This window comes from Garra rufa, chromosome 2 (assembly GCF_049309525.1).
Source record: "Garra rufa chromosome 2, GarRuf1.0, whole genome shotgun sequence".
In the NCBI taxonomy this organism is placed as follows: Eukaryota; Metazoa; Chordata; class Actinopteri; order Cypriniformes; family Cyprinidae; genus Garra; species Garra rufa.
The window spans coordinates 10,542,436-10,569,671 of record NC_133362.1 but is presented as its reverse complement, the minus strand read 5'-3'; the positions used below and the strand labels follow the sequence as shown (position 1 = coordinate 10,569,671).

At 36.0% G+C, this 27,236-nt stretch overlaps 1 protein-coding gene across 1 annotated transcript in view; it reads left to right on the top strand.

Annotated features, from left to right (window-relative positions):
- cdh23 (cadherin-related 23) overlaps positions 1–27,236 on the top strand; it is a 317,998-nt gene that overhangs the window by 90,340 nt on the left and 200,422 nt on the right. The window contains exons 6-7 of the mRNA XM_073834861.1: positions 20,953–21,147; positions 21,252–21,380. Coding sequence (XP_073690962.1) covers positions 20,953–21,147; positions 21,252–21,380 — 324 coding nt within the window. The remainder of the gene's footprint in view (positions 1–20,952; positions 21,148–21,251; positions 21,381–27,236) is intronic.

Genomic DNA, 27,236 nt, shown 5'->3' with positions numbered 1-27,236 from the left:
GACAATTATTTTAAAAACAATATTGATCGTCATAAATGAGTCAAATATACTCCAAGAATAAACAAAATAATTATTGAAAATAAACGTGAATCACTCTGATAATTCCTATGGGAGTAATTTGAGCAGCTTGCTGCTATTTATTGCTGCTATTTATTCATGACAGGCAACGGTGGCAGCACTGACAATCACGTCAGTCAGATAAAGTTATACATTAAAATGAAGGATGACATACATAGTAGGGTGTCAGTAAAAATAAACAGTTTTGCATATTGCCGAAGTCCAACTAAATTAGTTTAGATAGACATTAGTTTAATTTTCTTCAGTAAACTGCCGTCTATTCATTGACAATAATGCAGGCGGAAATTCCTTTACGCAAATAATCGTAGTCGGATGTAATGACACGCGGACTGTGATAAACGTCTATTTTCCAGAAGTTGGTATGATTTTGCAAGATACTTTGGTTAAAATTCCTCAATGGTCATGTAAAATGACAACCTTTTTAGCTGGTCAAAACCAGCTCTGTTCACAGCAACCCGTTGTGGTGCATGTCTCCTTAAATGATAATGAGCTACCGCTAACCCCACCCCTCTCTTCTGTTTTCTGTGTATTTGATGGTGTGTTACCATCAAAAACAAAACTGATCTGCTTCGTCCTCAGTGGCTCTAATGTTGGGAAAAAATTAAAACTCGTATGTTCACTTTTACATTCAACTACAATACTTGCTTATGAAACACTGTTGTCGCTACAGCTGCTCAAGCGAAAAAATAGTGGACGGCGTACAACTGGCTGAGTGTGGAAATATGCTAATACGGGACAGTCCTCGGCAGTTGTGGGCGGGGCCTGAGCAGTGTGACATCACATTTCTCAGAAAGTCAAAACGGCTTAAATCAGACTGTTTAGGTTTTTTAGGGATTTAAAAAAAAAGAAGTGAATGGATTTTTATCATTGTAGGGTGGTTGTGCCCACACACTGAATAAGACACATTTATATGCAAACGTCTTGTAAAAGTGAGTTTTGCATCGATGTCACATTTAAACAAATTAGATAATTGTTGACATTAAGAAAGACCCTAAAAACTAATATTGATTTGAATAATTTAATTACAAATATCTGAAATTTGAGTTTTGATTTTAGACCAGATATAAGCACAGTCACTGACATTTTTGTTCACTGTCAATTTGCTCTCCATTTTGCTATTTCTTTATAAGCGTTTTGCTCCAACTTTCTCTCTTGAGGAGCAAGTGAATGTGCCTTTTGTTTGGATAAATATGAATTTTTCACCCCTGGCTAAAAATGACATATTGAAAGCATTAGTCTGCCGTCAAATCGTAAATACGAGCTCACAAAAACACGGAAAACTTTACTGCACTGATAACTTTGCAACAGCGTAAAGTAAACATTATGATGCTACCATTTTTTTATTGTTCACAGCAATAAAATCCAAAGTGGTTTATTATCAAGGGCAAAAGCAGCAGAGAAAAGTGAAGACTGGCCCTATAATTAGCGATTTTCTCCATGGCCACACTGGGTCTCCACCACAGTGAGTTTAATCAGCCGCTGATAATACGGCTCCTTCGACAGGACCCTCGTCTAATAGACAGGAAACAGACGTCACCCCAAAGAGCAGCCGTAACAGATAAACACTCCTCTTCCACTGCTGTCCCCCGCTGATGGGAGCATTTGAAAGGACTGTTTTATAATGCAGTAAACAAATGTTTTTTTGCTCAGACACACAGCAGTCTCTCACCAACCGTGCATGTACACGATAATTAAATTAGCGATTATGGAATCAAATAAACATGCATGCTCAGTTTACACACACGCTTTGATAATTGCAGTGTTTTATTGTGGACAAATGCAACAGTATCAAAGAAATAAGTGAAGCTGGAATGCAGTGTTTTTTTTGTGCAATGCACCTTTTGTATGATAATCAGCTCTCTGCCCATTTGCATTTAATTCTATTAAAAACACAATTCACCTGAACGAAATGGATAGAGGCTGAGAAATGAGAAAGAGAGATATGAGACACACCAAACTGGGAAACAGTGTTTATGTGGTAATTTTGTTTTTCTGACGGTTGATGCTTTCAAAGCTGTTTTAAAGGATTGTTTCGGCCCCAAAAATAAAAATTGTCATTATTTATTCTTTCTTCCAAACCCATATTATTTCTTTTTGAATTATTTTGCATGCTGCTTTCATGAATGTTCATTCTATTTGGCATATTTTTCTTGTGCTTTCTTCAACACAATGAAAAAAACACAAGCTCCAAAAAAATTGCACCAGGTTTGATATCAGTGCCATGCCATGTAATTAAAATTTTAATATGCTGAAATGTAAATGAGATTTGTCAGCGATTTTCAGCTGAAAGGCAACTGAAATTTAACAGTGCTTGTTTTCATTGTATGGAAAAGAGCTGTGACATTCTGCTAAAAAGTCTGTTTTTTTCTTGGAAGAAAGGAACTCAAGGGTGAGGGTGAGTAAATCATGACAAAATTTTCATTATCATCCCTCCCCTGTCTTTTCCGTAGCATTTCTGCGGTGTGTTCGTCCCATGTGTGCGTCTGACCCTGGCTCGCTCCCGCTGAGACACAAAAAATAGGATGAATGAGAGAATGAAAGAGTTTGAATGATTGAGGCACAGGAATGGGAGATGGAGGGTTTTTCTTTGTGGCGTCCTTGTGCTCTCGCCATGAGGTACCCAAATACCATCAGTTTTTCTCTTTGTGCATTTTGTTCCCTCTCTCACTCTTCTTTTTTTTCTCTCTGTGTCTCTCGGCCTTCCAGGCTCTTTCTTGATTATCTTTCTTCTTAAATACACAGCACAGACCTTTGGCGACCAGTCAGCCGTGAGCTGTGTGTGTGTGTGTGTGTGTTGAGTGTGAGTCGATTAGATTATATTTCTTCACACACACCTCTACAGATTGAGATAACTCCATTTACATGGGTTGCTCTTTAAGCTGGCATATGCCAGTGCATCTGTGCGTGCTACAAGCTCAGTGTTCATATGCACAAACACACAGTCTTTGGTTGTCAGTGTACAAGGTCAAAAGTGTACAATCACTTTGCAGGACTAAGTGACTAAAGACCATCCATTATTTTTACATCACATAGCTAAACATCAAACTGTGTGTGCATGCGCGTTAGATGTTGGCATTATGAGTTATTACATTTATTAAAGAAGTTCACTTCCAGAACAAAATTTACAGATAATTTACTCATCCCCTTGTCATCCAAGATGTTCATGTCTTTCTTTCTTCAGTTGTAAGGAAATTGTTTTTTGAGGAAAACATTTCTGGATTTCTTTACATAAAGTGGCCTTCTATGGTGCCCCTGAGTTTGAACTTACAAAATGCAGCTTAAATGCAGCTTCAAAGGGCTCTAAACGATCCTAACCGAGGAAGAAGGGTCTTATCTAGTGAAATTGTCAATTAAAAATAAATAAATAAATAACCAATCGTTTTGCTAGATAAGACCCTTCTTCCTCGACTGGGATCGTTTAGAGCTCTTTAAAACAGCATTTTGAAAGTTCAAACTCATGGGCACCATAGAATTCCACTATATAGAGAGAAATCCTGAAATGTTTTTCTCAAAAAACATAATTCCTTTACAACTGAAGAAGGAAAGACATGGACATCTTGGATTGTCAATGTTTTTTAGAAATAACCAATCATTTTGCTAGATAAGACCCTTCTTCCTTGGCTGCAAATGCTTAGAGCCCTTTAAAACTGCATTTTGGAAGTTCAAACTCAGGGGCACCATAGAAGTCCACTATATAGAGAGAAATCCTGAAATGCTTTCCTTAAAAAAAATAATTCCTCTTGGATGGGGCACCTTGTTGTTTTCACCCACATTGTGGTTTCTCAAGCGACAACGGTGTACCAGTTTTAATGCCATTGCAAAAGTTCTAACAAAGCATGCTAACTGCTCTGTCATTGGCTGCACAGACGAGCACAGAACACTATTTAGAGTTCCAGCCTCAGGAGAGAAAAGACAGCAGTGGATTTATTAAATGTATTTTACACTGCTGCCGCACAGATCTAATATAAACGTGGTTTCTTTCCCAGATGTTTTTGAAACTCTGTGTTTTTAACATAAACTTGTGTGTATTTGACAGTTTAAGCGCAATAAGACATGAAAGAAAACTTGGTTTAGTCTCACATGCCATGTGACAGTCACTTTCTGTGTGTATGCTTCGAATATGTGTGCTCAGAAAACCTATATCATAAGTTTAAACTGAAACGTTTTTTCAACGCATGATTGTAGTGTGATAGACATAATTAAAACCAATTAGATTTTTTTTTTGTAGAGTATCTGATGTACGAACTGTAAAGGCACAGTCCTATTCTGGAAAAGGGGGTGGGGATCAGCAGCTTATTTGCATTTAAAGAGAAATGCACAAAATACAGCTTCCTTTCTTCTTCCACTCAAAATAGGCATTTTCAAAATGATCTGTGGGGTATTTTGAGCTGAAACTTCAGACACATTCTGGGGACACTTGAGACTGATACTCACATCTTGTAAAAAGGAACATAATAGGTGCCTTTTAAAGCAGTGTCTCCAGCAATGATACAAATGCTTGTGTATAATGTCACTAATTGTGGGCGGAGCCGTATCTCTTTGGACGCCAGGGGACCGTTTGAATTGTAGCATACTTTTGTGTATGCTTTCAGTATAAGTTTTGATGAGAGAGGTGGAATAAAGGAGGGTGGAGATGTGCAACCCCTCCCGTTAAGAGCCATTTCCATCAGGTAGAAGCGGAGGAGAGCTGTTCTTCTGCTTCATTACTCATCTTTTACTCTCTCACTTTCTCTTTCTGCTTCGTTCTCGACATGTTCAGGAAAGTGGATGAGGACAAAACCAAAAAAAAAAAACAGAAAAAAAAACAGGAGGAAAATGAAATATGAGAGTACGAACAAGAAAATTGAAAATCAGATCTTGGGCAATTTAGATGCAATGTGAATGAGAATGTGAATACCACTTTAATACTTGTGTTCTGTCTTCTTTCTCACACCTCATATACTTTTAAAACAAAGATGTATATATGTGTGTGTGTGTGTGTGTGTGTGTGTGTGTGTGTGTGTGTGTGTGTGTGTGTGTGTGTGTGTGTGTACCTGGTATTCATCACATTGTGGGGACCAAATGTCCCCACAAGGATAGGAATACCAGTAGATTTTGACCTTGTGGGGACATTTCTCAGGTCCCCATGAGGAAACAGGCTTAAAAATCATGCACAATGAGTTTTTTTGATGAAGTAAAAGTGTGCACAATCTCCTGTGAGGGCTAGGTTTAGGTGTAGGGTAGGTGTAGGGCAATAGAAAGTACGGTTTGTACAGTATAAAAACCATTACGCCTATGGAATGTCCCCATAAAACATGTAAACCCAACATGTGTGTGTGTGTGTGTGTGTGTGTGTGTGTGTGTGTGTGTGTGTGTGTGTGTATAGACTTGTGTAGTTTGTTTCATTAGGAAGTACAGGTGTTGTTGTGCCTTCATTATCCACAAGAAGACGTGTTTAAGGTCCATGTGATGTGTAAGTGATGTTTCTCCAGTCTAACCGCTGATGCAGGAGGCTGAGCTGCTTTGTGTTGCCTGTAGTCGACAATCAACTCCCTTGCTGGATTGCTGTCCACACACTGGGCCTCGCTTGTTGTTGATGAGCCTCGCAACTGTAGTGTCGTCAGTGAAACTTAATGATATGATTGTTCCTGTGTTTGCCAACGCAGTCGTAGGTCAGCAGGATGCACATCGGTGCTACAAATGGTGGGATGAAAACTTCTGGTCTGGATTTTAGACAGCCTGATGCTTGTTGTATAGGAAGAACAGGACTGTTGTGGTCAGTTCAAGAGAAGACACTGTTAATAAGGATCTAGATAATAGAGGTTTTGAACCCTCAACTGAAATCAATGAATGAAGTTCTGATGCAGGACTCCTTATTTTTCCTTATTCTGATGCTCCAGAGGGAAAAATGATGCTTTAAGAGCCAGGGGGTGAAAACTTTTGAACTAAATGGAGATGTGTACATTTTTCTTATTTTGCCTGAATATCATATTTTATCATTTAGTACTGCCTTTTAGATGCTACAGAAGATGGTTACATGTTTCCCAGAAGACAAAATAAGTTTAATTTACCCTGATCTTCAAATTCAAAAAGTTTAATGCATCATGGTTCCTTCTAGAGCATCAGTGAACGTTTGAACCTTCTGTAATAATTCCATATGAGACCCTCAGTTGTCCTCTGTGTGAAAAGATGGATCTCAAAATCATACAGTCATTGTTGGAAAGGGTTCAAATACACAAAAATGCTGGATAATGAAAGAATTTGTGGGACCCGACGGATATTTCTGAAGAACAGCAGGCAGTTTAACTGTTCAGGACAAACAAGGAACCCATGAACAACTATCACTAAACAAAAAAAATACAGCTGTGGATTATTTAGGTAACAACACAGTATTAAGAATCAAAGGGATGTAAACTTTTGAACAGGGCCATTTTTATAAATTCAGCTATTATTTTCTCTTGTGGACTATATGTAAACATCATATACTGTATAGACACATTAGGTTAGATATCATTTTGATTAATAATCCTCATTTACTCATTCATAATAAATATAATAAAAATAGATTTTGAAGTGTGAAAGTAAATTAACATTAATAACTGCTGTAAGAGTATTGTTCACTGTTAATTCATGATACCCAATGAATTAACTAATATTAACTAATTTAACCTTACTGTAACTTAATTTTATCAGTAATTTTTTGGCTCATTGGCTATTAAAATGCGTGCGCACACACACACACACACACACACACACACACACACACACGTCTGTATGACTGTACTGTTGGTGTGAAGGGCGTTGTGCTTGTGTTCAGGTTGGATAAGGTGTTAAATAATTGATTAGCTCATTTCAGCACTGATATATGAGGTATCTCTCTCTGATGGATGATGGTGGGGCGCAGGACGTAAGAAAGATACTGATGAGAATAGTATGGAGTTTGGTAAATGATTCCATTTTTCAGGGGGAAATAGAGGGGGATGAATCTGTGTGTGTTTGCTGTGAAAAAAGAGCCACCGGGATGCATTAAAATTGTCTTACATCATCACCATTTGCCAGCTTATAGTTGTTGCTGTCAGGATGAAATTCCACAGATGTTTATTTCATTGTGCAATTTTCATAATACAAAATGAGCAGATTGTGAACAAAGGGGAGGATAATATAATCACTGGCATAATTTCCCTGGCTGATGTAGGCGTCAAATTAAAACATATATAGTTGCATTATAATTTGCATAATTTGGTAGAAAGTATCTTCCCATCCCTCCTCAGGTCCTTTGAAGGGCAAACTACTGTCTGTCTCTCTGTCAGTTCTCTTTAAACTCTTACAGTTTGCAGTGAAACTCACACAACTGAGCAGCGTGAGCTAAAGAAAGCTAGTGATGGGATCCCTACTCCAGCAGTGGAAAACGGTGCACTCTTTTAGTTTCTTTTTAGGAAAGTAAACACTAGTAACACACTTCTTTCGTTTTTCTCAATATTTTTTATTTATTTTTTTAAAGGAATAAAGTGTTTGGGGTCAGTGAGATATACACTGCCCTTCAAAAGTTTGAGATCAATAAGATTTGTTTTGTTTTTTAAAGAAGTTTTTGATTGATGTTGCATGATATAAACTCACAGTTGTTTGCGAGAAGAATTGTGTGATATAAACCTTTATAAAGTCAAAATTGCAAGATATAAACTCGCAATTCTGACTTTTTATTTGCTAAGGTAAGTTTGTATCTCAGTTCTGACTTCATTCTCGCAATTATGAGTTTGTCTCGCAATTCTGACTTTTTTTTTCTAGAATTTTGTGATTTAAACCTGCAATTCTTTTTTCTCTCGCAATTGTGACTTTCTAGCAAATTCTGACTTTTTTTCTTGCAATTACGAGTTTGTCTAACAATTCTGACTTTTTTAAAATCAATTTTGTGGTATAAATTCACAATTCTGAGTTTTTTCTTGCAATAACGAGTTTGTCTCGCAATTCTGAATTTTTCTCTTAATTTCTTGATATAAACTCGTAATTTTGAGTTTTTTCCTTGCAATTGCGACTATATCTAGCAATTCTTACTGTTTTATCGCAAATGCGAGTTTGTATCTTGCAATTCTGACTTTTTCTTAGAATTGCTTAATATAAATATTTATAAAGTAAAGATTGTGATATAAACTCACAATTCTGACTTTTTTCTCGCAATGACGAGTTTGTCTCGCAATTCTGAATTTTTCTCATAATTTCTTGATATAAACTCGTCTATCTTTTTTGCGACTATCTAGCAGTTGTTTTTTTATCGCAAATGCGAGTTTGTATTTCGCAGTTCTGACTTTTTTCAAACTTATAAAATCAAAATTGTGAAATACAAACTCTCAATTGTTTTTTTTTCTCGCAATTTTGACTTTTTTTCTCAGAATTGCAAGTTTATATCACTTGAAAAATATATCACTTTTTGTCTCGCAATTGCGACTTTATTGTGAGATATAAACTCACAATTCTGACTTTTTTTCTTGCAAATGCAAGTTTATATCTCACAATTCTGACTTAACTTGCCAGTTGTGTGTTATAAAGTTTAAAAGTCTGACTTTTTTCTCACAATTGCGAGATATAAACTTGTAATTCTAAGAAAGTCAGAAGTTTTACTTTATATCTCTCAATTCTGACTTTATTGCTCAGAATTGTGTGTTTGTCTCCCAATTCTGACTTTATAACTCACAATTGCAAGTTTATATCACGCAATTCTGAGAAAAAAAGTTGCGAGATGTGAGAGAAAAAAGTAAGAATTGTGAGATAAGAAGTGGCAATTAACTTTTTTAATTTATTATTCGGTAAATAAAATTCTTGGATTGTTTTACAAAAAAAATACTTCTTTGTAATAAATTTCCTAGCAATTTCCTGAGTGAAACTGTTTCTACACCATTTTTTTCAAAGATTGATGTTGCAACAGCCAGTGTTATCATGTGAAAAACGTCTGTTCTTTTTGTGTTTTTTTTTTTTTTTTTTTTTTTATGTGTTTCCATTATATTTTAGCTGTTAGCATGTAAAACACTAATACTTGGGACTCTATGGATATAATATGAAATGCAAATATATTCCCTAAAATACATGATGGTTCTGTATTATGCAGGACGGTTGTCAGCTCAAGTGAAGGAGAAAAAGAGAATTAGTTATAGTGTGAAAGTCAATGAGGAAAGTGACATTACTAAGCATGAAAAAGAAAGAGAGGGAAAAAGCGGAGGGAAAGAGAGGTATAATCACGAGGCCTGTATCTGGCGTAGAGTGGGCGTTCGAGTCCGGTCTTTTAGCGGGCGTAGCTGTAATCAGTGCGGTATTGTTGGCAGCGGTCGGCCGGCTCTGCTTGTACCCTGCAGGGGTTTTACGGCTTTAGGCTAGCGCACTGCGTGATCCTGCCGCCGCGCCACGTCAGCCCTGTAAATTAGCCCTTTACGGCTGGAGCCAGCCTCACTTTGAGAACGTACTCGCCGTGGACCCGTTACTCACCTCCTCTATCACACAATGTCTCTATTAACCCTCCCAATCAATGAAAACCTTCAGTGCGCCAGCTGCTCTCAGCCATCCACTCGTGCTCAACCTGGCTAAACTTTAACTTTCTTCCGAAACCGGTATTCACTCCCCCGCTCGCCCTCAACTCTGAAAAGGTCAGCTTTTCATACGTGTTTCACAGTCTAACTTTAATCAGCCCCCTTCCCTTGCCAAAGCTAGGCAGGAAAGAGCTAACGATGGGACCCGCTGAGAGCCATGCTAAGCGGCTAAACGCCTAGTCTGTTGTATTAAACGTAAAACAATAGCTGGCTAACCTCAAAGGTCTTTATAGTGTTTAACAGAAAGTCGGCGAACAAGAGAGTATGATTAACTTGTTCGAGTGGATTGTTAAGAAATTCAGGCATGAAACGATTTGCAACAACAAAGTCTGTTAGCATGTCTGTTATTTTCAGTGAGTGTTGGTGATTTCCTGTGGAATGAGTGACTAGCAATGGCAATGCAGACGATGAAGTTCCCGTGATAGAGTTGAGCATGTTTGTTTAACAACTTTGTTTTTATTAAAATTTTGCCTTTTTTTTTTTTTTAAATGCCTAATTGTCCATTCAAAATATTAATTTCACTAAGAAAGGAGCTTGAAAAGAACCTTGGACATTTGCAATACTTTCTCAATTATTTATTTTATTGTGTTATTTTGTTTTATTTTTTACTAGTGATTTTTATACACTAAATTGCCCTTTTACCATTGAAAAAACCTTTTATTTTTTAAATTTTATTCTTTAAATGATTTTTAAAAAACAAAATTTAACCTATCATTAAAAGATTACAAAGAAAGCAACTTTGAAAACACTTTTGAACATTTACAACAATTTGACATTTGTATTTTATTTATATATTATTATTATTATTTATATTTTAACAGTGATTTGTAAACACTAAATTGGCCTTTTACCATTAAAAGACCAAGAAAGCAACCTTAAAAATATTTTATTTTCCAATTGTTTTTAAACGTTAAACCATTGAAAGACCACAAAGAAAGAATCATTGAAAGTTATTTTATTTTCAATTATTTAAAAAAAAAAAAACATTTAACCTTTAACATTAAAAGGTCACAAATAAAGCAACTTTGATTTTTTTTTGAACATTTATGACAATTTGACACTTTTTTTTCAATGAATATTTTATTTTATTTTCAGTTATTTTTAAAAAACAAAAATTAACCTTTTAACATTAAAAGGTCACAAATTAAGCAACTTTGAAAATAATATTAAACATTTGACAATTTTTTTTCAATCAACATTTTATTTTATTTTCAGTGATTTTTAGAAACTAAAATTTAACCTTTTAACATTAAAAGTTTACAAATAAAGCAACTTTGAAAATAATTTTGACAACACATTTATGACAATTTGACAAATATTTTAATTTTAATTTATTATATTATTTTTTTAGCATTTTTTTAAACAATTTTACCATAAAAAGACCACAAAGAAAGCAACTTTGAAAGTATTTTTTAAACACTTTTTGACCAATTTGACCAACATTATTTTATTTATTTATTTAATTTTATTTTTAGCAACGATTTTTAAACGCAAATTTTTGTCTAATTAATGACAATTTGACATTTCTTTTCAATCAACATTATTTTATCACAAAATATCACAAAAAGCTACTTTGAAAATAATTTTTAACATTTGACAATTTGTCAAATATTATGTCAAACATTTTTATTTTTTACCAATGATTTTTAAACACTAAACTGGTCTTTTACAACTTTGAAAATAACTTTTTTTTATTTGAAATATTTTATTTATTTATTTATTTATTTTACCAATGATTTGTAAACACTGAAATGCAATAAAATGCTTTTTAGCATTGAAAGACCATTTTATTTTAAGTTATTTTAAGTTCTCAACTAGACTATGGAGGAAATATAACGTGGCACCACTGTTGGCTCAGGTTACTTTAAAGTTCCTACAGGCGGTCCGCAGGAAACCGAAAAATGGCTCTAGAGGAAAATTTAGTTCTCGAGGGATCGCTTTGGTGACCAGTTCCTATTACAGAGCTCCTATTACTGCCCGGTGCGAAAGCCCCCCATACACTACACAGTACAGTCATTCTGTCCAGGTATTAAAGACCTCCTTGACACAGACTCGTCAACCTCCAGTGATTTAATGCTGTCGGTGTTAGTGAGTTAGAGATGTAGCTCAGAGGGTACCCAGTGACTTAATTTGCTTATGTCTTTCTGTTGCATCAGGGTAATTATCCCTATGGAGAGTGTTTAATGCACAGGCTAATGGTCAGTGAACCGCAATGCAGACCTCCGAGGCCCACTGGATTTAGACCATTAACTGGACTAAATGTTCTGTTGTGTGGATTTTGTAAACTTAACTGACATCTGCATTATGCTGTGAGCAATATTTGTCCTCTTGCAGAAAGCAGTTTCACTTTTGTGCTTGCCAGGCAAAAAATGGTATACATGGAAGCTACTGAAAGTGGGATACTGTATATACAGTACAAGATATGTTTACACAGACATTTTATTGCGCATGAAATAGAATTGTGGGAATTGTTGGTTTTCATGCACAGCTGATAGAAAACGAGATGCATGTTGACGTGAGAATAGTAAGGTTTAAGAAAGACCGATTAGAGCATTTTTAAAGAGTTTATTAAGTCAAATTTCCCTTTTAATAATTTTGAAACAAAACACCAGGATATGCAAATACTGTCAGCACTGATTGGTGCGGAGAGACAGAACATCTGCTGCATATTCACACTTTAAACGGCATGCTTCTATTTAGCAGCAGATGTTGAAATCTTGACTGGGAAAACACAATTTACCACAAAATGAGTGATGAATTTGGCTTCCTTTTACTGTCTCATTGTGATCCTAAACCAATTACTGAGAGAGCGACGTCCTTGATTTTACAGATGTTAAACTGAATTAGTTTTCTTTAATGTTTACAACTAAGTAAGCGCAGTTGAGAAGTTAACATCGTTTATAAAAGAATTTATATGATTGTATTTATCATTTTTATTTACTTTTAATTCTGTTTTGCTTATTATGAAATATAGCAAATTTAAATAACTGTTATCTTTTTAAAATATATTTTAAAATGTAATTTTCTGCTGTTTTCCTCAGTCTCACATGATCCTCCAGAAATCATTAAAAGTATGCTGATTTAGTGCTTAAGAAACACTTATTATCAGTGTTGAAAACAGTTGTGTTGCAGAAAGTTCAAAAGAACCGCTATTTTTTTTAATCAAATGTTTTTACCATCACCACTTTTGATCAATTTATTGCATCCTTATTGAATAGAAGTATTCATTTCTTTAAATAAAAACCCTTAGATAAAGGACAAAGACAGACATAATCTCATAGTTGTACCTGAGATCCTAGCTTATATACTGCTATGTAATTTTAACATTTTTAGAAAAGCGCTGAAAATAATTGTCTTCTCTCTGTAGAGGATGTAATTTATGCTGATTTGCTTCTGAACTCTTGATGATAAGGATAGAATTGAATATGATAGAAAAAAGACTGAAGATGATGGAGGAATCCCTGTGATCCTAAACATTTCTAGTTAATTTGTCTCCTCAGAGAGGCTCTGGGAAGACTTGAGATGGGTTAATGAGCTGATAAGGGGCTTGTGATCATTTAGAAATATGATAATAGTAATTATAGAGCTTAAGAACATGTTGAACAGAGTGTGTAGTTAAACTGTGTGTGCACAGTGATCTTCAGTAGAATTTGTTGTAGTTTATTTTAGTGTTTGTTGTTCAAGTCACAATGTGAATTTTACTCCACATCTCACTCTGAATCTCTCTTTGAATGAAAAGTTCACTCAAAAATGAAAACTTACCCTCAGGCCATCCAAGATGTAGATGAGTTTATTTCTTCATAGGAACAGTTTTGGAGAATTTTAGCACATCACATCACTTGCTCACCAGTGGATCCTCTGCAGTGAATGGGTGCTGTCAGAATATAAGTCCAAACAGCTGATAAAAAACATCACAGTAATTTACAAGTAATCCACACAACTCTAGTCCATTAGTTAATGTCTAGTGATTTAAAAAGTAAGAAACAAATCCAGCATTAAGACTATTTAAAATACATTTGCTTCAGGCCAAAATAGATGCCTGTAATCCAAAAATAAGGTAAAAAATCACAACAACATCCACTAGCGTGTTTGTTTCGAACTGTTTTTTGTTTTTTAAATGGTGTCTGATCTGTGCATATTTCTCTCCTGATTTAGGTGAGATGACTTTTTTTATGGGAGAAAGCAATAATAATGGATTATGGATATCTTCAGTTTTTTACTTCACAAGATGTTAATTGATGGACTGGTGTAGTATGGATTAGTATGATATCATTCTGACAGTACCCGTCCCTTTCACTGCAGAGGATCCACTGGTGAGCGAGTGATGTAATGCTATATTTTTCCAAATATAATAATAAAACAAACTCATCATGAGACGTGCTCCAAAGTCCCGATCTGAATCAAATGATTCGCGATATGTGCTCTGAAGTACTGATCTGAATCAAATTATTCGCTATATTCGCTCTGAAGTCCCGATCTAAATCAAATGATTTGCGATATGCACTCCTAAATCCCAATTTCACGATACACGCTCTGATGTCCTAATTTGACTCAAATGATTTGCAAATCCACACTAAAGTCCCAATCTGAATCAAATGATTCGAGATATGCGCTCTGAAGTCCCAATTTGAATCAAATGATTCACGATGCGCGCTCTGATGTCCTAATCTGAATCAAATGATTTGCAAATCCACACTAAAGTCCCAATCTGAATCAAATGATTAACGAAATGCGCTCTGAAGTCCCAGTTTGAATCAAATGATTCACGATACGTGCTCTGATGTCCTAATCTGAATCAAATGATTCGCAAATCCACACTAAAGTCCCGGTCTGAATCAAATGATTCACAATCTGTCCCCTGAAGTCTCGATCTGAATCAAATGATTCACGATACGTGCTCTGATGTCCTAATCTGAATCAAATGATTCGCAAATCCACACCAAAGTCCCGATCTGAATCAAATGATTTGTGATCTGCGCTCTGAAGTCCCGATCTGAATCAAATGATTTGTGATCTGCGCTCTGAAGTCCCAATCTGAATCAAATGATTCGCGATATGCGCTCTGAAGTCCCAGTTTGAATCAAATGATTTGCAAACCCACTCTGAAGTCCCGATCTAATGATTTGCAATATGCACTCCGAAGAATCAAATGTATCATACTCTGATGTCCTAATCTGAATCAAATGATTCGCAAATCCACACTAAAGTCCCAATCTGAATCAAATGATTAATGAAATGCGCTCTGAAGTCTCAGTTTGAATCAAATGATTCACGATACGTGCTCTGATGTCCTAATCTGAATCAAATGATTTGCAAATCCACACTAAAGTCCCAATCTGAATCAAATGATTAACGAAATGCGCTCTGAAGTCCCAGTTTGAATCAAATGATTCACGATACGTGCTCTGATGTCCTAATCTGAATCAAATGATTCGCAAATCCACACTAAAGTCCCGGTCTGAATCAAATGATTCACAATCTGTGCCCTGAAGTCTCGATCTGAATCAAATGATTCACGATAAGTGCTCTGATGTCTTAATCTGAATCAAATGATTCGCAAATCCACACCAAAGTCCCGATCTGAATCAAATGATTTGTGATCTGCGCTCTGAAGTCCCAATCTGAATCAAATGATTCGTGATATGCTCTCCGAAGTCCCGATCTGAATCAAATGATTTGCAAACCCACTCTGAAGTCCCGATCTAATGATTTGCAATATGCACTCCGAAGTCCCAATTTGAATCAAATGTATCATACTCTGATGTCCTAATCTGAATCAAATGATTCGCAAATCTGCACCAAAGTCCCGATCTGAATCAAATGATTCACGATATGCACTCCCAAGTCCCAATTTGAATCAAATGTATCACACTCTGATGTCCTAATCTAAATCAAATGATTTGCAAATCCACGCTAAAGTCCCGATCTGAATCAAATGATTCACAATCTGTGCCCTGAAGTCTCGATCTGAATCAAATGATTTGCGATATGCGCTCCGAAGTCCCGGTCTGAATTAAATGATTTGTGAATCAGCAAAGCCCATATTCATCAGGATGGCCTTGGTGGTGATCCTTGGATTCTTTTTTACCTCTTTCACTATTCTCCTGGCCAGCACAGGTGTCCCTTTTGGCTTCCGACCATGTCCTCTGACATTTTTCAGTGTGGAACGTCTTCTATTTTTTAATAATACTTATTGTATTATACTTACACTGTAGCCACTGGAACTTCAAAACATTTAGATATGGTCTTATAGCCCTTTCCTGACTTGTGAGCAGCCACAATGCACAGCCGCAGGTCCTCAGTGAGCTCATTTGTCTTAGCCATGACTGTCTACAAACTAACAGCAGTGAGCTTCTATTTTTCACCTTGTTGAGTTGAGTTGAGAAAACAGCTGTTCCCAATGAATCAGGGTAATTAGAATGCTTTACAACAGCTTAGACTATTTGGAATGGTATAGAACTTTGAATTTTCCCATAGACTGTGACAAGTTGCAAAGGGTATGAATAATTTTGGACATGCCACTTTTTGTTCAAATGTAAATAAAAGCTGAGAAATATTTTTTTCGACATCGTCTTATTATCTTTTGGGATAAGCCTGTGTCATTTCCAGTAAGAAAAAACAACAAAAAAAAACTTGCTGGTTGAATAAAAGTAACTTTAAGTCAGAATTTGCCAGGGGTATGAATAATTTTGGGCTTGACTGTAAATGATTCACGAACCCGCTCTGAATCAAATGATTCTTGATAAGTGCTCCGAAGTCCCGAACTGAAGTGAATAATTCCCCAACCCGCACCAAAGTAGCGATCTGAATCAAATGATTCACGATTTGTGCTCAGAAGTTCTTATCAGGATCAAAAGATTTGCAAACCACCATTTTTAGATTGGGACTTCAGAGCACTGATCGCAAAATCATTTAGTTAGTGAAAAGATTCATGAACCTGCTCTGAAGGTCCGATCTGAATCAAAAGATTCATGAACCTGCTCTGAAGTTCAGATCTAAATCAAATGATTCGCGATACGCTCTCCGAAGTCCCGATCTGAATCAAATCAAATTATTTGCGATGCACAAAGTTCCGATCTTAGTCCTTCATCTGGGCATATTTCTCTCCTGATTTAGGCGAGATGGCTTTTTCATGGTAGAAAGCAATATTATGGATTATGGTCATCTTCATGATGTATTTATTTTTTGAAAACATGCAGTTTTTACTTCGCAAGATGAATCAGTGTAGTGTAGATTAGTGTCATGTCATTGTGACGGCACCCATTCACTGCAGTGGATCCATTGGTGAGCAAGTGATGTAATGCTAAATTTGTCCAAATCTGTTCTAATGAAGAAACACAACTCATCTACATCTTGGATTGCCTGAGGCTGAGTACATTTTCAGCAAATTTTCATTTTAGTGGGAAGTATTACTTTAAATGTATACATTTGGCAGATGATTTTATCCAAAGTGTCTTTCAATACATTTGATTCATGCATTCTCTCTAAATCAAACCTATGACCTTGGTGCTGCTAGTATCATGCATTACTGTTTGAGTTACAGGAATGGTTCAAGTTTTACTTCACTTCTCATACTGAATCTCACTTCAGCTATCACTATAGATCTCTCTTTTTCCTGTGGTGTTTTTGTGTAAACTGATTTTTCATGTGCCACAATGTATATAAGAGGCAGAAAGCTAATAATAAGTAGCCTCTTTCTCTCCTCCCATTTCCCTCTTTCTGTCTTCCTGGTTTGGGAATAATCTTCTCTAACATACTGCAGTTGAAAGAGGCTGGGGAGTCCCTGCTGTATTTGAGGTTTTTAATACTATTAGATATGCCTCTCTCTCCCACTCATGCATTCTTTTTCTTCCTTCATTCTTCTTATTTTATATTCTTGTTAGGTTTTTCCTAACCTCAAATGTTATATTTGAAAACAAAATTCTTTCTTAGATCAACATGTTTTTGCTGCTAAATATTCTGATGTTTTATCATCAGCATCCTGTATGCTTAAAAAAAATCAGACACAATATTTACTCCGAAAATACTAGTAAATTTCAAAATTAGTTACAAAGAAACAGCAATGAACATAGTATATGTAATATATGTGATACAGTTTACATAAATGTGATTGCAGTTATTAAACTGAACAATAAAATAACTGTTCCAGTTTCCTCAGCTGACCTAAAGCGGTTAGTTTTAAGGTGCATGAACTTTAGCGTGAGGAGCTGAGGGTAGCTGAGCAGTAAGAGTGTGAGAGGACGTTATCAGGTCGAGGCAAGACAGCAAGTTAGAATTCACTGTCCACATCTATCTTCATTCCTTCTTATGATTCCTCTTTTTTTTTTCTAATCCTCTTTTCTCTCTCTCTTTTATCTTTGTCCTTTATACCTCTCATGCTTTCTTTCTCTCCAATAGTTTATCTGAATCTTTTCTAATCCTTTCTTTTCAAAGGATGGATATCTCCTGTTTTATTGAAAGAGATAAAGAGTGAGTGCTTGCTGAAGTACAACTTCTTTCTCTCAGGGAGGATCTGGTTTACTGTTTTGGAATAGGAAGTGTCGATTTTTCCAATTCTTTTGCACTCACTTTCTGTGGCCTAGGGATTCTGGGAGTAATGCAGCGACATTCAGCTTTATGTAAATGCCATATATAAATAAATAAATGTAAATAGAATACTGTATATTAGCATGAATGATGCTGCTGGCTGTTTAAACGTCAGCTACGAGTCTATAAAGTTGCCTTTCCTGTTCCATATAATGTAGACTTGCTTTTGTCTAGTTTTTTAGGCAAGAATGTACTTGTTTAGACTTCAGATATGCATTTTGTTAATAAAGATGGTATAATAAAGATCTATTTAAAAATTTACTTCAACAAGACCTTCTGAATCAAAAGATCGCAAACCTGTTCCAAAGTCTCAATCTGAATTAAATGATTCCTGATCTTTGCTCCGAAGTTCTGTTTAGAATCAAAAAATTTGCGAACCATCACTTCAGATCAGGACTTCAAAGAGCTGATCACGAGTCATTCAATTTGCAAAATGATTCTCAAACTGCCCAAGTTCTGATCAGAATCAAAAGATTTACGAATCTGCTCCAAAGTTCAGATCTAAATCAAATGATTAGCCATGCGCAGTCTGAAATCCTGATCTGAGTCATATGATACGTGAAGTTCTGATCTAAATCGAATGACCCACTCTGAAGTCCTGATCTGTAAAGATATATTAACCCGCTTCGAAGTTCCAATCTGAATAAAGTGTTTTGCAATCTGTGCTCCGAAGTTACAATCTAAATCAAATGTTTTGCGAACCCTCTGTTCCAATCTAATATCAGTTCGGGACTTCGAAGCGTTGATCATGAATCACAAAACATTCAGTTCACAAATGATGAATGAATTCGAAATGATTTGCAAACCCGATCCGAAGTTCCAATCTGAATCAAAGGATTCACAAACCCACACCTAAGAAATGATTCATGAACACGCTCTGAAGTTCCGATCTGAATCAAAAGATTCACAAACTCACTCCTAAGAAATGAATCATGAACCCGCTCTGAAGTTACAATCTGAATCAAAGGATTCACAAACCCACTCCTAGGAAATGGTCCATGAACCCACTCTGAATTTCCAATCTGAATCAAAGGATTTACAAACTCACTCCTAAGAAATGATTCATGAACCCACTCTGAATTTCCAATCTGAATCAAAGGATTTACAAACTCACTCCTAAGAAATGATTCATGAACCCGCTCTGAAGTTCCAATCTGAATCAAAGGATTTACAAACTCACTCCTAAGAAATGATTCATGAACCCACTCTGAATTTCCAATCTGAATCAAAGGATTTACAAACTCACTCCTAAGGAATGATTCATGAACCCGCTCTGAAGTTCCAATCTGAATCAAAGGATTCACAAACTCTCTGAATCAAGTGATTTGCGATCCGCGATCTAAACTAAAACCTGAACCCTCTGAAGTTCTAAATTGAAGTTGTAAATCTCGCGAATTGAAAGCACTTCGAAGCGCTGAACGCGAATCGTTCAATTTGTGAAATGATTTGCGAACCCGATCCTAATCAAAAGATTCACAAACTCGCTTAGAAGTTCCTAGCTGAATCAAGTGATTCACTATCCGCGCTCTAAAGTTCCGATCTAAATCAAAAGATTTGCGAACCCTCTAATGTTTTGATTCAAATCTCGCATATTGAATGATTCGCGATCCGTGCTCCGTAGTCCCGATGATTTGCCAACGATAATTTCAGATTGGGACTTCGAAGCGCGGATCATTCAATTCGCGAACCCAATCCAAACTTCCAATCTGAATCAAAAGATTCCCAAACCCGCTCTTAAATTTCGATCTAAATAAAATGATTTGCGAATCCGCTCAGAAAATCCTGATCTGTTAAGTAATTTGCGATACACGGTTTGAAGTCCCGATCTGAATCAAATGATCCGCGATCCGATTGGAGCGCTTTGAAAAAGTGAATAATTTTGCAACGCAGTAGTTTAACTTTCATTACAAGATGTTAAAATTTGAAAATGAAATTTCTTCTAATCAGGTTTTTTTGGTAGTGAATCACTTGAACTGAATGATTGAAGTCACGAGTTTGAATCAATCAGAGCGGTTCCAGCTTAAATGACTCACTCAGTCTCAGAACACTCAGAACACTCGTCTGTTCCTCCGCTTTTCGTGTCTTCAGCCATGTTTGCATGACTCTGTCAGAACTAGCTCACTAGTTTTACGAAATTAACTGGAATAAGCGAAAAAAGTATGATGTTTACAAATAATAGATACATATTTCAATTAGCATCCAACACAAATCTACAAACGTATTGAATTGAGGTAACCGCTTTACTGCTAGCTAGTGAAAACACTCCATTAGAATGATGAACTGCACCTCAAAATACATGTTAGATGGAAACATTGTGCATTATTATTGACTTTGTAGCTTAATTCGCTATATTTGAAATAGTTTGACCACTGCATATCTGTTTTGGCGTAAAAGTGATCTGTTTTCACCTGTTTTATTAGCATTTACACCTATAGACCCTGTCCCAGAAGATATTGAATGTATGAATACTAGCTTAAAACTTAGGGAGCGTCTAAAAATGCTCCTCCAGCATTTCAGTCTGTGTGTGTTCTCTCTGATGCTGACTGACTGCATCATGTCTCAGTGACAGCAGGGGTCTGATCATCTCAGACGTGTGTCACTTACTGGCAGATAGAGACAAGAGCTGCCACTCATCATCTGAAATATGCTTAACCGTAGCATTAAATAGTGCTCATTATGCAACTTCTGCATTTCTCTCTCATGTGATGTATCATTACTGTCTCTGTGTGTGTAGAACACTCCAGTGGGAACGTCCGTGTTCATGGTGAACGCGACAGACCCGGATCAGGGCGTGGGCGGCAGTGTGCTCTTCTCCTTCCAGCCTCCCTCTTTGTTCTTCTCCATTGACGGGGCCAGAGGAATCGTTACTGTGACGCGAACGCTGGACTATGAGACGACAACCACCTATCAGCTCACTGTTAATGCCACGGTTAGAAAACACACACTGTAGAGCTCTACGCTGTGAAATTATTGAGTGGAACTCTGTCAATTTCAAAGCCAAATGAAACGTGTACTTGTTTATCTCTGGAACAGGACCAGGATAAAAGGCGTCCACTGTCGAGTCTGTCTAATTTGGCCATTACCATCACTGATGTTCAAGACATGGACCCCATCTTCACCAACCTCCCCTACAGCACCAATATAATGGAGGACGCACCACCAGTCAGTGCACATGCATACATTTGCTCTTGCTTTGTACTTACTTCAGCAGTGTTTAGATGGGTGGATCTCACAAAATGTCACACAAGACAAAAAAATAAATAAATTATACACTACCAATCAATCAAAAGTTTTTGAACAGTAAGATTTTTATTTTTAAAGAAGTCTCTTCTGTTCACCAAGCCTGATCCTAAATACAACAAAAGCAGTAATATAGTGGAACATTTTTACGAATAAAAATGTTCTGTTTTTATATATTTAAAATTTTATATTTTAAAATGTATTCCTGTGATCAAAGCTAAATTTTCAGCATCATTACTCCAGTCTTCAGTGTCACATGATCCTTCAGAAATCATTCTAATATGCTTATTGGCTGTTCAAGAAACATTTATTATTATTATTAACATTTAAAACAGTTGAGTAAATTTTTTTTAGGATTCTTTGAGTAGAAAGGTCAAAAGATCAGTATTTATCTTAAATAGTCTTAGAAAGAAATTATTACTTTTATTTTGTAGAGATGCTTTAAATTGATCAAAAGCGAACATTTATAATGTTACAAAAGATTTCTATTTCAGATAAATGCTGTTCTTCTGAACTTTCTATTTGGGAAATAAACCTGAAAAAATTCTACTCTGCTGTTTTCAACATCATAATAATAATAATAATAATAATAATAAACAAGTGTTTTTTTAAACAGCAAGTCAGAATATTATAATGATTTCTAAAGGATCATGTGACTGGAGTAATGATGCAAAAAATTCAGCTTTGAAATCACAGGAATAAATTACATTTTAAAATATAATTAAATAAAAAACAATTACTTTAAATAGTAAAAATATTTCAAAATTGTATTGTTAGCTGTACTTTGGATTAAATAAATGCAGGCTTGGAGGGCAGAAAAGACGTCTTTAAAAAAAAACTTTTGACTGGTAGTGTATATTTAATTAATATTTGCAATTAATATATTTATATTATATTTTCTAATTAATTTAATTTTATTATTTTACAGATTTATTTATTGCATATTGTGACATTACTTTTCATGACAATTAAGGAAAGGTGCCTCTTTATTTCTCTAAGATCTTTAATGTCTTTAATGTAAATTTCATTATTTCTAATTGCAATTAGGCAATTAAAAAAATATTATTTATTAAGCTATTTTATTTTTAATGCATTTTACATTTTTATTTATATATTCAGAATGAATGTTTTATTTTGATTTGATTTTGTTACATTTGTTTATTTAAATATATACACTTACAATTTTTTTTTCCCCATTATAGCATTATTTTCATGACAATTAAGGAAAGGTCCCTCTCAAATTCTCTAATAACTTTAATGTGTTTGTAATTTCCATTATTCTCAAATTCAAACACGGACATGTCCTGGACATTTTTTCGTGAATTTCATCCAAATGCATTGGCACCAAACCTTGGGAGCTTCCTAGGTATACTGCATATTTGGGCCTCTTAAGCATGTTAGAAAGGATGTAATTTTACTAGGTTTTGAATTGCAGCCAGATCATTTTTAGATAAAAACCATAAAATATATGTGTGAGTAAAAAAAGTAAAAGTAAAGTGAAGATTTGTATAAACAGAAAACGTTCCAGGGAATGAGAGAGAGAGAGAGAGTTTGGCTGATAAAGAGTGATATAATGTGTGTGTTGAGTAATTAGACAATAATTATGAGAGAAGCAGCCATTACACCTGTGAACTCTCGCTGGAATATTCCTATAATTACAGTGATAGATTTATACTGTGACCTGCTCAGCGTGAGAGCCCATGAAAGGTCATTCAGCCTGAGATTCACTACTGGCCGTTTAGTCCTTTGTTGGTTTACTGTGTCAAACACACCGCCACAGGCCCTGAGGATATGTGTTAGGTGTGTGTGTGTGTGTGTGTTTGTTTCTGTCTGTGTAAAATTGAAAGTGGAAGTAGCTACATCAAAGCTGCCTTTACAACAGACCATAGACAAAAAATAATTTATTTACAATGGAGAATATTAAATTGCTGTATCGTTTTTTTAAACTGTACAACAGTTTAAGTACAGAAGTTATGTTTTAGACACCAAATTGCCAAAATAAACTAAAGCAGAATTAGCTATATGTAATCAAAATTTAAGTTTTACATTTCACATAAAAGATATCTACATATAAAAAGAATAATAGTTGAATTTATAAAAATGACCCAGTTAAAAAGTTTCTTAATACTGTGTCGTTACCTGAATGATCCATAGCTGTTTTTTTTGTTTAGTGATTTTTGTTAATGAGTACCTTGTTTGTCGTGAACAGTTAAACTGCTTGCTGTTCTTCAGAAAAATCCTTCAGGTCCCACAGTTTCTTTGGTTTTTCAGCATTTTTGTGCATTTGAACCCTTTCCAACAATGATTGTATGATTTTGAGATCCATCTTTTCACACTGTGGACAACTGAGGGACTCATATGCAACTATTACAGAAGGTTCAAACACTCACTGATGCTCCAGAAGGAAACACAATTTATTAAACTTTTTGAATTAGAAGATCAGGGTAAATTTATTTTATTTGTCTTCTGGGAAACATGCAAGTGTCTTCTGTAGCTTCTGAAGGGTAGTACTAAATGAAAAATAAATATGAGAAAAATTTACACATCTTCATTCTGTTCAAAAGTTCTGTGCATCGTTTCTCCTTCTGAAGCATCAGTGAGCGTTTGAACCTTCTGTAATAGTTGCATTTGAGTCCCTCAGTTGTCCTCAGTGTGAAAAGATGGATCTCAAAATCATACAGCCATTGTTGGAAAGGGTCCAAATACACAGAAATGCAGAAAAACCAAAGAATTTGTGGGACCTAAAGGATTTTTCTGAACAGACTCATGAACAACTATCACTAAACACAAAAAAAAACAGTTGTGTGTCAATCAGGTAACAACACAGTATGTGAAATATCTTATTCAGGTCAATGCATTTTGCATGATCCCTTTTATTTTGGCAAAATAATTAACGTTTTGCAGATTCTGCAAGGTGTATGTAAACTTTTGACTTCAGCTTTATGTAAAATATTAGTATTGTACATATTTAATACACAGTAATGGTTAAACGTTTGGAATAATTGATTTTTTGAATTTCTCATATACTCCAAAGCTGCATTTATTTGATCAAAAATACAGTAAAACTGTAATTTTGTAAGATTTTAAATAACGTTTTTTATATATATATATATATATTACAAAATGCTCTGTCTTTTTACCTGTTTCTCTTTCTTTCATGCCCTATATTTTCTCTCTCTGTCCTTTTATCTCTGTCTCTGGTGTCTATTTGCATGCATATTAACTCGTGAGCATGTCAGAAGTGAAGTGTGGTGACACGGATCTATCAGTCGTCTCAGGAAGGTCATGAAAAAGAAGACAGTGATGACTTCAGACCAGTTGTCCTGTCTAAACTTGGCGGTCAGCATCAAGCTCCAAATGGACACGATTGATTTTGGCGTTTCATTTCTTATTTCCTAAAGTTGCGGAAACGCTATTAAAAAAAGACAAGAGGCTTTTGTGATGAGAATTAGACAGTCTAAACACGTACGCCCTCAATAAGGGCACACGTCACACTAGCATGTTCGTATAAAACGATGTTGACACGTACACTTAGCCACACGCAGAGAGCTTAAAGCTTATCTTCCTTCACACTCACACTCATGCACGCGTGTACCGAGTGTGTGTCGACTCAGTCGACGGGCCTCAGGCTAAGTGACTGAGTGGGTGTGGATAGTTCTCAAGGCTACTGACATTTACACGCAAACAGATATCAAACACGCAGAGCTGGCATGGGTCATCTGTCAAAACACAACTCTTAACCCCCGCTTCATCTCAGGTGAATCGCTCTCGCTCAGACACCTGGAGAGAGAGAAATCCCTTAGCTTTCCTGCTCATCTTTTAAGGGCAGCCGTGGCCTAATGGTTAGAGATTCGGACTTGTAACCCAAAGGTTGCAGGTTCGAGTCTCAGGTCCGGCAGGGATTGTAGGTGGGGGGAGTGAATGTACAGCACTCTCTCCACCCTCAATACCACGACTGAGGTGAGTCCCTTGAGCAAGGCACCGATCCCCCAACTGCTCCCCGGGCGCCGCAGCAATGGCTGCCCACTGCTCCGGGTGTGTGTTCACGGTGTGTGTGTGTTCACTACTGTGTGTGTGCACTTGGATGGGTTAAATGCAGAGCACAAATTCCTTGTATGGGTCACCATACTTGGCCTCACTCACCCCCTTTCCTTTCCTTTCCTTCCTTTAAAGGGGACGTTGGATGCAAAATTCACTTTTACATGGTGTTTGCATATAAATGTGTCTTAGCAGTGTGTGGACACAACCACCCTACAATGATAAAAATCCATTCACTTCTTTTTTTTATCCCTAAAAAACCTAAACGGTCTCAATTATCAAGCTGTTTTGATTTTCTGAGCAGTATGATGTCATAGTGCTCAGGCCCCGCCCACGGCCGCTGACAGACTGTCTTGTTTTAGCATATTTACGCAATTTTGTTTTGTAGTTGGATGTAAAAGTGAACATAAGAGACTTAATTTTCTTAAGGACACAGTGGATTAGTTTTGTTTGTGATGTTGACGTGCCACTGAATACACAAAAAACAGAAGAGAGGGGTGGGGTGAGCAGTAGCTCATTATCATTTAAAGACATATGCACCGAAACAAGTTGCTGTAAACAGATCTGTTTTTGACTAGGCAAAAGGGGTCTTGTTTTACATGACCATTTAGTAATTTTAACTAAAGTATGTTGCATATTTATATAAAGAATCAAACAAACTTGTTGAAAATGGGCATCTGATGTCCCCTTTAAAGCAATGGCTCACCTAAAATTCTCAATTCTGTCATTATTTACTCACCCTTACATTGTCCCAATCCAGTATGATCTATGATATTTATTTTTTCTCCACCTTATGCACCATAGTTCATAGTGACCATGTCTGTCAAGGTCACATCTAGCATATGTACACATCCAAAAATGTTCTTGCATGTTTTCCATATTTTTCATATGGTGATACGAAGGTTTTAATAGTAAATAATAGTAGTTTTTTAAAATACAACAATGTGATTGTGACAGAATTGCAACTTTATTTCTCATAACTGTGTGAATCTCTCAATTGCGGCTTTTTGCAGTAGTTTCTTGTAATTGTGACTTTATATATGTGACCCTGCAATGGTCAAAATTATGTAAAGATAATTATGTAAGATATTTTGTAAATTTCCTACCACATATACACACATATATATATATATATATATATATATATATATATATATATATATATATATATATATATATATACAGGGGTTGGACAAAAAAACTGAAAACACCTGGTTTTAGACCACAGTTAGTATGGTGTTGGGCCTCCTTTTTTTGGCCAATAGAGCATTTCGTCTTTGGAATTGTCATATACAAGTCCTGCACAGTTGCCAAAGGCATTTTGAGCCATTCTCCTCTTGCAGATCAGGGGTCAGGTCACTACATGATACTGGTGTAGGAAAATGTTATCTGACTCGCTCCTCCAAAACACCCCAAAGTGGCACAATAATATTCAGATCTGGTGACTATGCATGCCATGGGAGATGTCCAACTTCACTTTTCTTGTTCATCAGACCACTCTGTCACCTGTCTTGCTGTGTGTACTGGTGCATTATCATCCTGATACATGGTACCACCTTCAGAGTACAATGTCTGAACCATTGGGTGCACATAGTCAACGTTCACACCTGTTCTTACTGGTGGAATGTGCAGTCAGTGAAGATTGGCCACCAGGCTGCAAAAATATAGCCATGAAACCTCCAACATTATATTGGCCAGTGTTTCAGTTTCATTGTCCCAACCCCACAGAGTGGTCTTATG